The 15127-nt window shown below is 38.6% G+C and overlaps 3 protein-coding genes across 8 annotated transcripts in view; 1 reads left to right on the top strand and 2 right to left on the bottom strand.

Moving 5' to 3' along the window:
• Window positions 1-18: 18 nt before the first annotated feature.
• pbld (phenazine biosynthesis like protein domain containing) lies at window positions 19-6105 on the bottom strand. 2 transcript variants are annotated; one of them, XM_079338991.1, is made up of 10 exons: window positions 5270-6105; window positions 4142-4241; window positions 3083-3181; window positions 2754-2863; window positions 2319-2348; window positions 2108-2196; window positions 1892-1983; window positions 1654-1737; window positions 835-897; window positions 19-701 (listed from the first exon to the last, which is right to left on the bottom strand). In XM_079338991.1, the coding sequence occupies exons 1-10, from the start codon at window positions 5369-5371 to the stop codon at window positions 589-591; spliced, it is 882 nt and encodes a 293-aa protein (XP_079195117.1). In that variant the 5' UTR covers window positions 5372-6105; the 3' UTR covers window positions 19-588. The 2 variants fall into 2 exon arrangements, with proteins under 2 accessions (XP_079195117.1, XP_079195118.1); XM_079338992.1 differs by lacking the exon at window positions 5270-6105 and adding an exon at window positions 4527-4803.
• hnrnph3 (heterogeneous nuclear ribonucleoprotein H3 (2H9)) lies at window positions 5259-12602 on the top strand. Of its 2 annotated transcripts, none has more exons than XM_079338988.1 (11): window positions 5259-5343; window positions 6112-6235; window positions 6389-6544; window positions 6772-6915; window positions 8267-8405; window positions 9156-9355; window positions 9775-9870; window positions 10217-10332; window positions 11032-11167; window positions 11543-11599; window positions 11753-12602. In XM_079338988.1, exons 2-11 carry the CDS (start codon window positions 6148-6150, stop codon window positions 11830-11832), a joined length of 1212 nt encoding a protein of 403 aa, XP_079195114.1. In that variant the 5' UTR covers window positions 5259-5343; window positions 6112-6147; the 3' UTR covers window positions 11833-12602. The 2 variants fall into 2 exon arrangements, with proteins under 2 accessions (XP_079195114.1, XP_079195115.1); XM_079338989.1 differs by having other exon boundaries at window positions 5265-5343; window positions 6139-6235.
• Window positions 12443-15127, bottom strand: part of rufy2 (RUN and FYVE domain containing 2) — a 19383-nt gene continuing 16698 nt past the window's right edge. For all 4 annotated transcript variants that reach the window (XM_079338984.1, XM_079338985.1, XM_079338982.1 and 1 more), the window contains one exon: window positions 12443-15105. In XM_079338984.1, coding sequence (XP_079195110.1) covers window positions 14962-15105 — 144 coding nt within the window. In that variant the 3' untranslated portion in view covers window positions 12443-14961. The remainder of the gene's footprint in view (window positions 15106-15127) is intronic.

Raw genomic sequence — 15127 nt, 5'->3', positions numbered from 1 at the left:
ATGATGACAATGGCTAACTGGAAGGCACTTCAGTTTATTGGTATAATTCAGTAAAAAATCAATACAATGTGGTTTAGAAACATTTTGTTAATTTAGAGAAAAAAAGGTAAGTACCATCAGTAATAGAATCAAGTAATACAGAGTTCTGTTGAATTACTTTGCGTACAGCAGAATATAAAAGCAGATCTAAGGCTGTTCAGACAACAGGGTCACAAAATGAAACGATGTTGTTGGAACCTATACTTAAAATCTTTCACCTTCTACAAATGCTGTTGAGTTTGGATCGTTTCACTGCTGATTAACTTCCTGTGATGAAAGCGTCAGACATTGACCAGAGTTACTGTGATTCTGCCTTCAATTTGTGAATGCAACATTTCCATAGTTTGTTTTTGTGTTTAGTTTTTTGTCTTCTAGATTTAAGTGATTTTTATTTTTTGAATAAATATTTCCAGTCCAAAAAAAGTGGGAGCTCTTCGTTCTGTCCTGCAAAATGTTGACATGAGTGATGTTCTGGTACGGTTATCAATCTGAATGAGCTACATCACCACTGACCCATCGTCCACAGCCCTCTGCTTTGCCTGTGTGTGGCTACAGTGTGATTGTTCCCTGCAGTACAAAGACAGCCTGTCCAGCTATGTTGATTCTCCCGTCGTCCCTCACTTCTAGTTCCAGCTCCCCGCCTCGTCGAGAGCACTGGTAAGCTACACAAAAACACAGGATCAAATGAGTGTCAGTTACTTCATTTCTGAACATGATTGCTTCGTGGCTTAGTGAATATGAACTCAAGAGTTAAACAAGTGTGAGATAAATTATGATACTGAATGATTATAATACCCAGAAGTTTCTTCTTTCCCAGTTTCTTAGACCAGTAACTTCCTAGCACAGTGTGAGCAGAACCTGCAGGGACATAAAACGTCTTGACACTGGAACATTTCGCAAGAAGCACATTAGAAGTTTACATTTTCAACTTGACTGCATGACAGTCAAACAGTCAAAGAGTTTGTTTTTGTCATTTTGCAAAACGTGTATGCAAAAATATTTAAGCATCTTAAATTTAGTGTCGATCTTGGTGACCCCTGCAGACTATGCAGATCCTTTCTTCTCTTTGCCGATCTTTTCCTATACATCTCTAAGTGTCGAGAAAAAAATACTCCTGCTGTCTTCATGATCAAACCTACTTTTAAATCTTTGGTGTAGGTTAATTGACTCGGAGTCATAATAACTTTCCCAATGTACCTTACATTTACATAAACCCAAGAGGGCCAGATGAACCTACTGAAACCATGACAGCAGTTACGTACCTAGTCACGTCTGTGTAACAAGTCTCGTGAGACTTGCACTGAGTGTGGCAACACTCTAGTCCAGGGTTATAACAGAACAACTGTCTATTTGGAAAATTGTAAACAGTTGTTTTGACAGATTGCTTGTGGCAAGTGAATATAACTTAACAGAAACAGTCTTTGAATTATGACGTATAGAGACAAGTGCATTATTAAAAACTAAAAGGATCCTTAATAATAATAAAAAATCATAATAATGGAGACACTGTAACAATTCAAGACATTTTAGAATCATATGATAATGTAACCCAACAACGATGGTCTGTCTGTGTCCATTGAAGCTGTAGTAGGGGCGGTATAAATAGTGGTCTACCTGTGACTGGATCCTCGGGGATACCGTTCCATGGGGAAAAATATCTAGAGTAGAAGTCGTATCCTGGCTGGCAGTCTGGGGATCCTGTTGACATATAAGAAAGATTTTAAAGGAGAAGCATTTTGATCAAACGAAGCTTGAAGTTTCACACAGTGCTGGTCTCAACAATGCTCTGTTATCATGTATGTTTAGGACATTATGATGCAACATAGAACAACAGTGTCACTACTGGAAGTACCTTTTATAGTGAGGATTAGTCCTTTAACTCTCCCACTCCTTTCACTGCTCTGAAGAGCAACAGGGTCAACTTTCAGACTGGTTAGCACTGACCTTGACAAAACACACATGTAGCATATGAGCTAAATCACAAAAACTTTCGAGCTCATCACAGGTTGTCGCTGAGCGTCAACCCAAGTCCATCGATCTGTCCGTGTGTGAGTGTGAGTATAAGAACCTGTCACAGCTGTCAGCGAGTCGAACCATAAGTTTCTTGGTGTTGGAGCTCAGATAAACATCCTGGATTGGGTGATTTCCAACTGCAGCCTTTATTACACATGCAGAAGTAAAGAGATGGTTCAATATGTACACTTGTCCATCTTATATGGATACAGGTTTTAAGTATACAGTGATACAGGAATCTGCATTCACAGATTGGTTTGACTGACCTTGATGATGTCTTTAAACTCACTGGGATCCTGAAGAGAAATAAAAAGTTAGGACTGCATATACAGCTTAGAGTGTGTTTTGTGTTTCAGGAAAGCTGCAAGCTTAGTGATGCCGATTTACACAACTAACAATAAACTTGGGATATTGTTATTGACATGAGTGCTTTCCCTACTTGTTCTGGATTTTAATGGAATAAGTAATAGTTCCCTTTGATTTTACTAATAATGAATAAGAAAAAGCATAATTTTCATTAGTGCAATATGTATTAGCCCAACATTTTAGACAATAACAAAGGTAGCCCCAAACCAAAATTGACAGTCAGTAGTGGTTCTGTCAGGTCATGTGAGGGTGGGGTAAACCAGGATTGTCTGGTTCTTCTATTGTATCCCAATGTAATTATTAGGCCACAGACTGTAGACAAAGACATATTGTACCTCCTGTGCAGGTGGATTAAGAGGAAAGTCCATGCTGTACCGTTCTCCCTGCTGGCTGACAGCCAGATCTCCACTCCTGGTCTCAAACACCACTACAGAATTCTCATTTTCTAACAGACATAAAATGTACAAATAGAGTTGAATGATTCATGAGCGGCTGGCGAACTAGGTATATTCAAGTGTTAACATGTAAAAAAACAAATACAGGAGGGAATAGGTCTCTTTGTGTGTATTTAACAGTTATCCAGACAAGGTCAACACATGACTGTTTTCAGCATTAAATTAGGACTGATTTACTCTTTATGTATACTTTTTGTTTTGTATCTTACTTTTATACTTGAACAGCACTGCTGCAGAGGCAAGAGTTGCATGACCACACAGATTCACTTCATTGGTGGGTGTAAACCATCGAAGGCGGAACCTCGATCCTGTTAATCACATCACACTGTCAAAGGGATAATTTAACACTTGCGTGTTTATGTAACTTGTAAAAAAAGTCCACAATTATCTGAAACAGTTAAAAGAAAATGATTTACTTCAAATCCAGCCACCATTATCACAATGACGAAGCTAACATGTTGAAGAGTTGTATGAAGTGAACAATAACAATTAGAGGTATGACAAACAGGGAGACAACTATATGTTCTTACATGCATTCAATACACTAAAATACCAATCCTATGATAATGCCAACTTAAGTCTATTGGTACACAGCCAAAGTGCTTAACAGTAAATGTTTTTTCAAACCGTACTATTTAGCATTATAGTTTAGATTCTTAAGTGGTGTGCAAAACCACTAAATGACTGCATTCTTTACTGTCACAGCTCATTGCATTGTTCTCTAACACAACAATGCAACTCTTAGCTTTGCTTTGAACATTAACTGCTGAGAACATGCTTTTTTTCCATTTTGTGTGCACACAAGAACATGCATACCAAGCTCAGCTGAACTGTAAAGAGGTCAACAGCTTAATATGAAATGATAATGTCTGAAAACATGGTCTAAAATGTTTATCCCTTTATTGACTTTATACCCGTGTTATTTAATGTCTGTTTTCTTATCAGTTAAAGTAGAGTTTCAAAACATTCAAATGAATAGGTAGAGTCAGTGAGGTTTGTCAAGACTGGCAGAAAAAAAAAACCCATTTGTTGAGGGTTTGAAAACCTATTTCTGTGACAGCAAAGCAAAGTCAAGATGCCTTTTGTTTCATTCAACACTCATAGGTGGTTATCAACATCTTTTTTAGTAGATCAGTTATTTCTTTCCCATTTTAATAGCTTTTACAACAAACATGGGACTAAGGATTGCAAACTAACTAACTAACTAATATTTATAATAAAAAATAATGATTATGCAATTCTAATATGTTAAATCAATAACATCTTACCTGTTGTGAAATTGTCAGAGGGGTTGATCTTGGTGATGAAGGCTGTTTCTGCCAGGTTCATCTCAGTAGCTATCTTCTGATATAAGTCATCACTCAGCTCCTTAAAGACGTACAACACACGAGCACTGACCTTCATATTATTGTCATATGAAATCAACATAAACCACCGACATGCAAAAATGAGACTGCTTATATTATTTAGGCTATTTTAAAGTTAATTATAAAACGAGGTGACACACGAGAAACTGTAACTTGCCAACTCTACATAATGTGCAAGTCCGATTATCATGCATCAAACCACAAAGATCTCTAAATGCAGATCGCCTGAGTCAACACTGCACGATTATTAGGCAAAATGTATTAAACCAAAAATATCCTTACTCACGTGCAAAAGTGGACAAACAGCTGCAGGGTTACCTTTGAAAGGTAAATTGGTGAAGGCATCGACCGTAAATATTGAAATTTCCATTATTAAGTAAGCGGGTTTGACACTAAAGTGTCCACTGAAGGCGATAGAAGACTCGGACCTGCAGTTGGAGGACTTTACCCCGTCAGTCTGCGACCCCTCCCCAGGTTCGGCGTCAGCGTCAGGGTTGCCAGATATTCAACAGGAATAAGTGTACTGCCGCCACTAGGTTTCAAATGTGTTCAAATGTTTGACACTCCAAGCCATAAATACGGTGACTAGCAGTGTGATGTATTTATTATTAATAATGTTCACATAAAACGCTCGCATGGTTGGTCTTTTTTTTTAGTGTATAGGTCTACTCATGTAGTTTAGCATTTAAAATGTGATGTGCTTTATCAAACCAAATATAACAAAGTTTTCAGATTATAAAATAAATTGAAAAGCTTATGATTTAATTTCTCCACCAAATCACAAAATGACTATAATTATAAATAAACACAGCCTATGAATATGAATAGCCAATCTTTAAAGCAATGTATTTTACAGCTCCTCAAAATATGTTTATTAGACTTCAACTGTCCTCTCATAAGTGTACCTCCCAAAATAGGTAAAATATGACACAGATATAACTTTTGTTTTGTTTTTCAAATTTAAAGAAAACCAACGCGTTTTTTAATTTTTTTTATTTGTTTTATTTTCCAATTCTCGCGAGAACATACCTGCTGGACTGGTTTGCTGGAAGTGACACCTGAGGCTCGGGACAGGAGTTGGAGACGTGGGACAAGAGACGACTGTAAGCTATTTTGATCGTATTCTGACATTTCTTGTATCTGCCTGACATATTAGTAGCAGGCAGCATGTGTTATCAAACAGTGACAGCATGCGACCTTTGGGAGTTGAACCTGTTTGCCTCGTACGTTTGACCGCTGACAGTCCTACTGTTAGCCTGCTAACTGCTAATGTTATCGAGCTAGCATTAGCAGCATTAGCTAACTCAGTATGAAGGTTGTACTCTTCATCTGTAAGATCTGTGAAGTAACTTCACCAGGGGAAAGACCCCGTCTTCTTGTCGGCGTACTTTAGGAGATTTAAATGTGAGTGAAAGTTTGACAAAGGTTACGTTTGCTAAGACAACCAAAGAGGAAGTAATCACGTTTTTAACTGTAGTTGTAGCTGACACAACTTACATTAAAGAGCTCAAGTGTTTTATATTTAACACTAAGGCTTTTAATTGATCTGATTTTAAATGTAGATACTGTTTATCCTCCACCAAATGTTTATCCTCACGGGCTACATGTGTTTTTAATATTGCATATGGAAGCATTAATAGAAAGGTAGACTTTAAAAAGGCAGACCTAAAAAATAATAAAAAAGATAAGATGGACAATGCAAATATAAAGACATTATAATGCAAGTGTTTATGAGAGGTACAGGTGCAACTTCTGCAGACTGTGTTCATTCTTGAATACACGTATACAAGGGGTTACATGCAGCTCAGCTTCACTTAACACTTGACTGTCTGTGGGTGTGTCTTTATTTTTATATCAATATATGTACACAGTGATTTGATGTGTTGCTGCTGTGTGAGGGGGTGAGGATGTCTCTGAATGAAGAGGGTTATGTTGTCCGGATCAGAGGGCTACCATGGTCCTGCACACAAGAGGAGGTCGCCAGTTTCTTCTCAGGTGAGAGGACACACAGATTTCTTCATAGTTTGAATATATTGTAATTGTAAGATATGAAATATTACTTTATGCTAGAAAACGTCTACGAGTAGGCAAGGCATCCATTAAAAAAATAAAATAAAATAAATCTCAAGCATTCTTACTTATTTACAGACTGTGACATCGTTGGGAAAGTAAATGGAGTGTGTTTCACCTACTCTAAAGAAGGCCGCCCCAGTGGAGAGGCTTTTATTGAGCTGAAAACGTCAGAGGATTTCAAGAACGCCCTTTCCAAGGACCGTAAATACATGGGACACAGATACATAGAGGGTAAGAAATGGAAACCATCGTAACGGACTGACGCAACATTGAGTGGTTACCCTGTGTGGAGTGAGGATTAGGGATATAATATTACATTAACTACACAAAAGTGAAAGTGCAACCTACTCTGTAGCCCACTATTGTTGTCACCCGTGTGTTTCCCAGACTGTATATGAGCTATATATTAAAATACTGTGTGTGATTGTGACAAGTCGCTGTTTCTGTTTCTGAGTCAGTGTTCAAGTCAAACCGCAGTGAAATGGACTGGGTGCTGAAACGTAGCGGTCCTGCTGACTACGACAGCTGTAGTGGCTGCATGCTGAGACTCAGAGGCCTTCCCTTTGGCTGTAGCAAGGAGGAGATTGTTCAGTTTTTCTCAGGTATTTACATGATTGCACTTTCAGGTCTTGTCTGTGTTCTTCATTTGATGGTACTGTAAGTCTGAAGAAAAGTGTTTTAATTTTGGGAAAGGGTGATCACAAAACTTCAACTCGCGTTTTAATATTCAGAGGAACATTTTTAACTTGCTATGTAAAACAGAAACATGGGAACAAACACCAAAAGAAATACCTGATGTATGCCAGGTTAAATAAACAGTTTAGTTGGATATATATCACATAATACGCCTTGATAGGATTCATTCAAAAAAAGAAAGATCTTATAAAATAAGTTGATGACAAACACTCATCGACCCTCAACACTTAAGCCGCCTTTACGTATGCACTCCTGATAACATTTGCAAAGAATTTTGGGAGGACGGTCCCTGCTATCCTCCTGACTCACTCAAAGTGAATTATCCACATTACATCCTGCTGCGCTCATACACCAGCTCACTCAGACTTCATGTGGACAAATATTAGGCAGCTGGCAGGAGAAACTCCTCTTTTTTTGCAAGTGTAGAAGGCTCTAGTTATTTATTTATTTTAGTTTAAGGTCAAGTAGGACATCAAATAAAACACAAGAAGAATTTATATCAGACTGTAGTGTCTTAAAAAATGTTCTGGTATTTAGTTTAAACAAAAGTGTTCACTTTACATTTGCTGGCTCCTTTTTAAACGTTACCACTCCACCAGTAAATGTGTCTTTTGCTGAATTATGAAAAAAAATATGTTATCTGCACTTTAACCTTAACACTATCTCAAAAACCAAAGTGGGATCTGTTGTTCTTTCATCCTGTGAGTGTGTCGTGGTCTATAGGAAGGGAACATGTAAATTGTCCTTGTAGCATAGTCCTACTGTGTTGACTTATCTCTTATATTAGTGCTACTTAAACGCATTTATTGAAGTGATGTTTGTGCTATAGGCCCCTGTTATCATGTGACAGGATGGACCTGGTTGGTTTGTCAGACGGTAGACACATGACACTGATCTGGAGTCAGTGTTAAGCTGTTTCATTTACTGCTAATAACAGCTCATTTAGGCAGTGAACGAAATTTTGATTCTGTGAAAAAGGAAATTGTTTGTGTACATGCACATTTTAAATGACTAGCTGCTGACTCCAGGTTGTTTTATATTTCACTGTCCTAATTGGGCATCTTGCAGGTGGAAAAGGATTCCCTGAAAACCCCTTTTTAATGCAGTCTAATCAGAATACACATCCCATGTTTTTTTGCTGCCATGACATGTACTAATGCTGAAAGCTACAGTGATTCAGTGGGTGTTGTTCTATTTATTCTTTACATCTATGAGTCTACCTACCGACCTATGTATTTATGTGTGCTTGGGTTGAAGGGTTGAGAATCGTGCCAAATGGGATTACTCTGCCAGTGGACTACCAGGGGAGGAGCACAGGGGAAGCCTTCGTGCAGTTTGCCTCAAAGGAGATAGCAGAAAAGGCTCTGGGGAAACACAAGGAAAGAATAGGGCACAGGTGGGACAGACGGGAAGAGGACGGGCTGGACTGGGTTTGGCTTCTATTGTAGTATTTAATGGGTGGTCTTGTTAGAGTCATTATGGTTTTAATTGGGTGGTGATGTGAAGGTTAAATGAAAAGCATGGGCTGGTTTGCACCAATAATTATGGTAAAACGTTTATGAAGCGGGTCAATTTAATGGGTGGGTCATGTAACATTTGTTAAATGCTAATGGGATGACTTTAATGTATTTACATAAACGTTGACATCTTGACTTGTGGGTTGAAAAGGGATGTGTGAAGCTAAAGACGGTGTGAGTAACTGTTTTAATGTATGCCATCCTTGTCCTGGGAGCTCTATTTAATTGTTAGAGCATCATTTGGCACTTTCTTTCCTATTTTTTACTGATTTTATAATTAATTGATAATTTTCTATGAAACAGGGTATAAGTGAAGAGGTGTAGCTCATGACGTACTAGTTCTATCTGTTAAATCAGAAATGTAGGGTCTAAAAATGATTTTCTTTTTCTTTTCTGTCAGTAACAAAAGGAGAGATTGGTGTAGACATTGTTTAATACAACCCTAAGGCCAGCTAATGATGAGATTCTGTTGAGGTTGTTCAGTATCTAGACACTCAACTTCATGTTAAGAAACCCTGTTTAGATACTAGACACAATTCCTATTTATATATGTAAACCAAACTCAGCCATTTCTACACCTTAACTCTCTACTCCGTCACCTTCCACCCACTGGGCATCTCATATTTCAGGTATATAGAGATTTTTAAGAGCAGTCGTAATGAGATCAGAGCCTACTACGAGCTGCCCCGGCGTGGGATGGGAGCCCAGAGACCAGGCCCGTATGATAGACCCATGATGACAGGCCCCAGGGGAGGCTTTTTCGGGGCGGGGTCTGGCCGTGGTGGGGCTCTGATGGACACAATGAGGAGCGGAGGCAGCTATGGAGGAGGTAAGCTCGGTTCTTTTTTTAGATCCATCAGGTGCCTGTATGTGTTGAGGTCGATGGTGAAAAAGGCTTCAATAAAACATTTATTTTCTAGCATCTTAAACCTCTCACTTGTTTACAGAGTTTGCCTAAATGCGTATTTCTTTCGGATAGAATGGATGTACTTTGGATGTTTCATATTGGTTTCTTAAAAAAAAACAAAAAAAAAAAAACAGGCCATGTGAGATATTAAACGAGTAAGTGAATTCAAAAACATTCTGTTGGCTGTGTAAAAAACCACACAGGCGTCATCTAGATTTTTATTTTTATTTTTTTAATTACTGAATTCCACCTCCTGTTGAAGAGTTTTTCAGTCCTGTTTCTTTGTTTGGAGCAGTCTGTGAGCAGTCTGCTCAGACTGTTTTGTTCTGTTGTCTCTGTAGGTTATGGTGGCTTTGACGGCTACAATGGTTTCAACAACTACTGTTTTGGAAACGGTATGTTCGATGAGCGAGTGAGAGGAGAACGAGGAGGACGAGGTAAAGTCCAATAATGATTTACTCTCTAACCTTTGATTAAGTCTGGGCTGAGTTAATGTTTGAAAGCCTCTGTTTAGTCCCAGTGAAGCAGTTTAGCAACATCCCAGCTGACGAGGCTGAACATTTTGTTTACATTGAACAGTTTCCTTTTTAAATTCATCATCTAAACGTTTGAAGTTTTATTTTGTTGCTTTTAGTTCAAATTAGATTATTTTAAAACGTTGAACAAACTTCTTCAAGGAGGCTTGAAGAACATTTTTCTCACACTTGAGTTTTTTTTTTGTGTGTTTTTCTTCTCTCCTCTTTGTGACTAAATGAGATGATCTGTCGTCGTGTTTGTGCTCAGGGATGGCCGGCCAAGGTTACAGTGGTCAAGCTGATAGTTGTTCAGGGTTCCATGGCGGCCATTTTGTCCATATGAGAGGGTTACCTTTCCGTGCCACAGAGGGAGACGTTGCTAAAGTAAGAACTCTCGCACACATAAACACACACAATGACTCCACCTTCTATTATTTTACCTTGTAAAACAAAGGGCCTGTCTTCAGGATAACTGCAGGTGATGTCTAAAAATAATTAATTTTTGTCATTTTCTCAAAGAAGATGTCAAGAGGTACTAAAACAGATTTGAATATTTCAAGCTGTTTATAAGTAACTGATTGCTTGCTGCCAGGAGACATTCCTCACTTACAATGAATGATAATTCAAGTTATACAGTAAATTGTGATGCAGGAAGCTGTGTGTCATTTAGCTTGTCACTTGTGCTGTCTGCAGTAGAAAGGAACGTATCAGTCCATGATGGCCAAGCACTGATTTTAGCAAAAACTGGAACGAACTTGGAATCATTTTCTCATTAAAAACAGAAACGTACTGCAGAAAAGTGCTGAAAACAATCGAGTCTTGTTGGTGTGAGTGAGAAAAACGTATAAATTGTTTATACAGCTATCAGACTTGATGAAACCTTCACTAAGTGTGCCTGTGGATTCAGAATAGAACCACATTAAGATAGATCCAAGTTGTCCCTGTGCTCCTTTTCATGTTTCTGTTGTGTTCACATCGAGCGTGTCAGTCAGGTTGAAGGTTGTAAAACGTTGTGATAGCTTGAAATAGTCTGCCCCTTGGTGTGTGTTACCCAGTGCTGAATGGTTTGATCTCTTTGTGCAGTTCTTCTCTCCTTTGAATCCACTGAGGGTCCACATCGACGTGGCTCCTAACGGCAAGTCGACAGGAGAAGCGGATGTGGAATTTCGTTCCCACGAAGACGCCGTGGTCGCCATGTCCAAAGACAAGAACCACATGCGTATGTACTCAGTTTTCTATCCTGGTGTTTTGTGTGTGACAACACTTTGTCAAGCCATTAACATTTAGTGGAAGGAACAAGAACACTTTGAATTTTATAACAGAGAGGCGAGGTTTAGTGATGTATAGAAGCAGAATATTTACATGCTCTCAGATGAGCAGTCAGGTGATTATTAGAACAAACTAAACCTTCTCAGAAGTAGTTTGATCAAGAAATACTCTCCTTAAAGAGAATCAGAAAAATGGAGTATTCTCATCATATTGATTAAAATATTTGCATTGTACTTGGAGAAAACATGGAAACGTCTAAATCACTTGTTTTATTAAACAGCAGAAGAGTGAAAGTTAAAATGACTAATATATTCTTTCTCCACAGAGCACCGCTATATTGAGTTGTTTCTAAACTCGACAGCCAGCGGGGCTGCTGAAATGAGTATGTTGTCTTTCCCTTTCATTATAAAGAAATTTGTTTTGACAAATAAATAAATTGTTTGTTTTGTAATGTGTATAAAAAGACTGACGTTACAATTTAAAAAAACGTTCTTTCAACACTTACATGCCTTTTTTTTTTTTTTTTTAATTTCAGGTCGCAGTGGTGGTGGTTACTACGGTAACTCAAGTGGGGGTGGAGGCTCACGGAGCAGTGGACTGCGAGGTGCATACTGATGATGTCATCCCACTCCTCCAAATAATCCTGATGTGTTTCTTGTGTGTCTTTAGGCCGTTTGAATTCAGTTTGTTAAGCAGGCGATCTGATCTGAAGTCAGTCATTGTTGTGTGAGAGTCTTTTAAAAATAACTATCATTTAAAAACTGCACTTCAACTCCAGATATATCAACGAGCACTATTAATACACATGATGGACACCACAACTGTTGTGCCGAACATGACGGATGGATCATCTGGGAGATTCCTCGTTCATCATGTTTAAAAAAAAAAAAAGTTCTAACTCAGTTAGAATTATTGATTGATTGAGGGAAATCAAATGTTGATTTTTAGGGTTTTGAATAGTTTGAACTGAATGCGTTCTTTTTCAGTGACTTTGATGGGATGCACTTTAAATAGTTGAGGCGAATGATGCTCATCTGGAGGCACAGCACAAAGAAGCAAAGTCCAACACAGTCATGTGTAATGTCTGTGGACGAGAGGAAAGCTTGATTTAGAAATGTATTTAGTTTATTCAAGTGATGTTTCAGAAGAACTTGTGTTAAGCACCGATACAAACTGGGTTTCATTTTCTCTTTCCTGCTTTGAACAGTTTGATACATGTGAGCCAGTGTTTTTTTTTTTTTTTATGAATGTTTTCACAGTTCATGACAAAACAAAGAATTGTACTCTCAAAGAGTGGAAATAAAATCAATTCTCTATATTTGAGCTGTAACATGGCTTATGCAGCTGTTGTACATTTTGCTGAATAAATTTTATATTTAATTCTCTTTGTGTCTCTGATTTTAGACGTACGTTCGTGTCATGAATCTAAACCGTCTGGAACAAGAGCTGACATAGCGACAACAGTAAATGTCAAATTAAAACATGAAAGAGTTTTTTCTGTCCACTTGATTTAATCAGAAACTACACAGCTGAGGCAACATTTTGTTGGCAATAGTTGAACCTTTAAACTGGCAGGTTTAATTAAACCAAAGGGCCACAGTGACGATCAACATGGTGTATTTACCACAATTAACACTGTACACGTCCCGATGAAGGCTGGGAGCTTCAGAAGAGTGACGCTGTACAAAAACATTCAGGCCTGAGTGCAGTTTAACATTTTCTTTAGTACTCAGTGCTGATATGCTTTATTCGTGCTTTTTAAATATTAGAAACAGGAAAGTGAACCCAGGACTGTCCCGTCTCTCTGTGGGAATGAATACTTCCAGTTCTTAAAAAAGGTTCAGGTTGTAAACATTGTTCTTACGTACAAAACGAGTGTGCAGCGGAACTCGCATCATTACCCTTCAATGAAGAAGGTGCACTTATCAGTCATCAGCATTAGTTCGACATAAAGACAATACTCGTCTTTACTTGATTTAAAAAAACGTTTTACATCTCCCCTCACAGGAATGGAGCAGCAGTAAAATGTGATTCTTCTATTATGTCTTCTAAAAGTCAAAGTTCATCAAGTTCCTGGACTTTTTTAAGAAGAAAAAAAAATCATGTGCATGAAACAAAAATATAAATATACTTAACTACACCTAGGGCAACATAGGATGGATTACACTTTGTGGTGTTTTTCTCAGAAGTGTCAAAGTAAAAGTCTGTTCTTAACAGTCAGTGAAGTGGTCCTGCTGTGAGAAAGCTGCAAGTGGTTCATCAACAGAAGAGCTACCACAGATGAAAACATCGGAGGCTCTTCTTGGTCTTTCAGGCAGCATGAACTGCATCAGTGTCTTAATGAGAAAAGTGAAATGTACCTTTAGTCTAAACTACTCCTTTGGCTAGTAGAAGCCTCTCTGTAGAAATGTAGTGCTTATTTTGGCAACAGGAGAAGCACATGTAGGTAATCACTGTTGCCTTTACACAGGCACAAACGGCATCAACACTTGCAAAAACACTGAAGATCTTCAGTTTCTCCTAAAAGGGGAACTTGTCTCGTCTGGTGCATCAGCAAAGCGAATCTGCTCCTAGCATGAGTTTGCAGAGAAGTTTCATTTCACCTTGAACACTGAGAAGCACATACGCGACCATCAGGCTTTTTTTAGTCTGTCAGTGCAGAAGATGGCAGCTTACAAAACGTTCCTATGAGGTTCAGGGTAAACAAATTACAGCTATGACAGCATAAAAAAAAAATACAAATGTCTCTAACTCTTTCACTGAGCAGTAATATATCCAATGTATATTTCAGTCTAGCAGGTAGTGGTATTGACTTTTTTTTTTGTGCCTGTGTAAATGCTGTCTTTGTGTTCACTGGCGGGTGTAGTAACATTAACAAGGCCACAGTACTGAATGGATGAATTATATAACCTCTTCTGTTTATCTTCCTGTACACAGTTTGATTCATTGTGTCAGAAAAACACTGAGTAGCTGAACTTCACAGGGGGATTTATCAAAACATTCCCCTCTGTCCCCCACTGTCTATACACACTGAGGGTCCCCTACATCCTTAAGATAGGCTGTATGGAATCAGTACGTTGTATAACTTCATACATAAGCTTTATGTATTCATCTTAATATGCAGACTGAACCCTAACAGTCAGACCCTAGGAGGTACAACGTGTTTGACTCAATGTGAAAACCAACTTTCATTACCACACGAACAGTCCAGCTGTTTGCTCCTCACCGCTCAATGTTCGCAGGAATGTAGAAATAACGTCGATTGTATCTGAAATTCGGGGTACATATTTAACTTGGGGTTGATATTGTAGATGTATTTGTGTCCATTGCAATCCTTAGATGATCCACTGTGCAAGTCTCTTTCCACCAAGACCATGGTTATTCATATTTACTGTAAATAAATGGTGTCTTCTGCTTCATCAGAAGTTTGATTGCCAGCAGTAGTGATTGCTTACGATTATGCAAAGCTCACGTCAGAGTAAACTAACAGTGTCCTCACATTCGAAACTAGGAAGTAGAATGAAACAATGAGGTCAGAATGAGGCAGAAGTTCCTCATAGTTTGCCTGTGCGGGAAAAAACTTCGCCAAGTGTACTACATTTGAATTTACATGGTCTGCCTCTAGCAGCAAAACACTTTGTCAAGATAAGTTGCAACGTGGATCTTGCAAAGGACTGAAGGGATTTTTTTTGAGTCTGGTCTCAGATTGTTTGAGGCAGTCAGTTACAGCAGTGTGACACTCCTTCATGCTGGATTGGAGGAACATCTCTGGAGGAGGAGGGCGTGGCAGGTGTCACAGACTCGGACTGGTTTGGGCGAGGCTGGGAGAGGGAGCTCATTGTCTGAGCAGCTGTTACAGAAAATCTCCCCGCAGTTCCTACAGTGGTGCTGTAGAGAGAGACAGAGAGGC

Source organism: Symphodus melops, assembly GCF_947650265.1.
Source record: "Symphodus melops genome assembly, chromosome: 3".
In the NCBI taxonomy this organism is placed as follows: Eukaryota; Metazoa; Chordata; class Actinopteri; order Labriformes; family Labridae; genus Symphodus; species Symphodus melops.
This window is presented reverse-complemented; position numbering and strand designations above follow the sequence as displayed.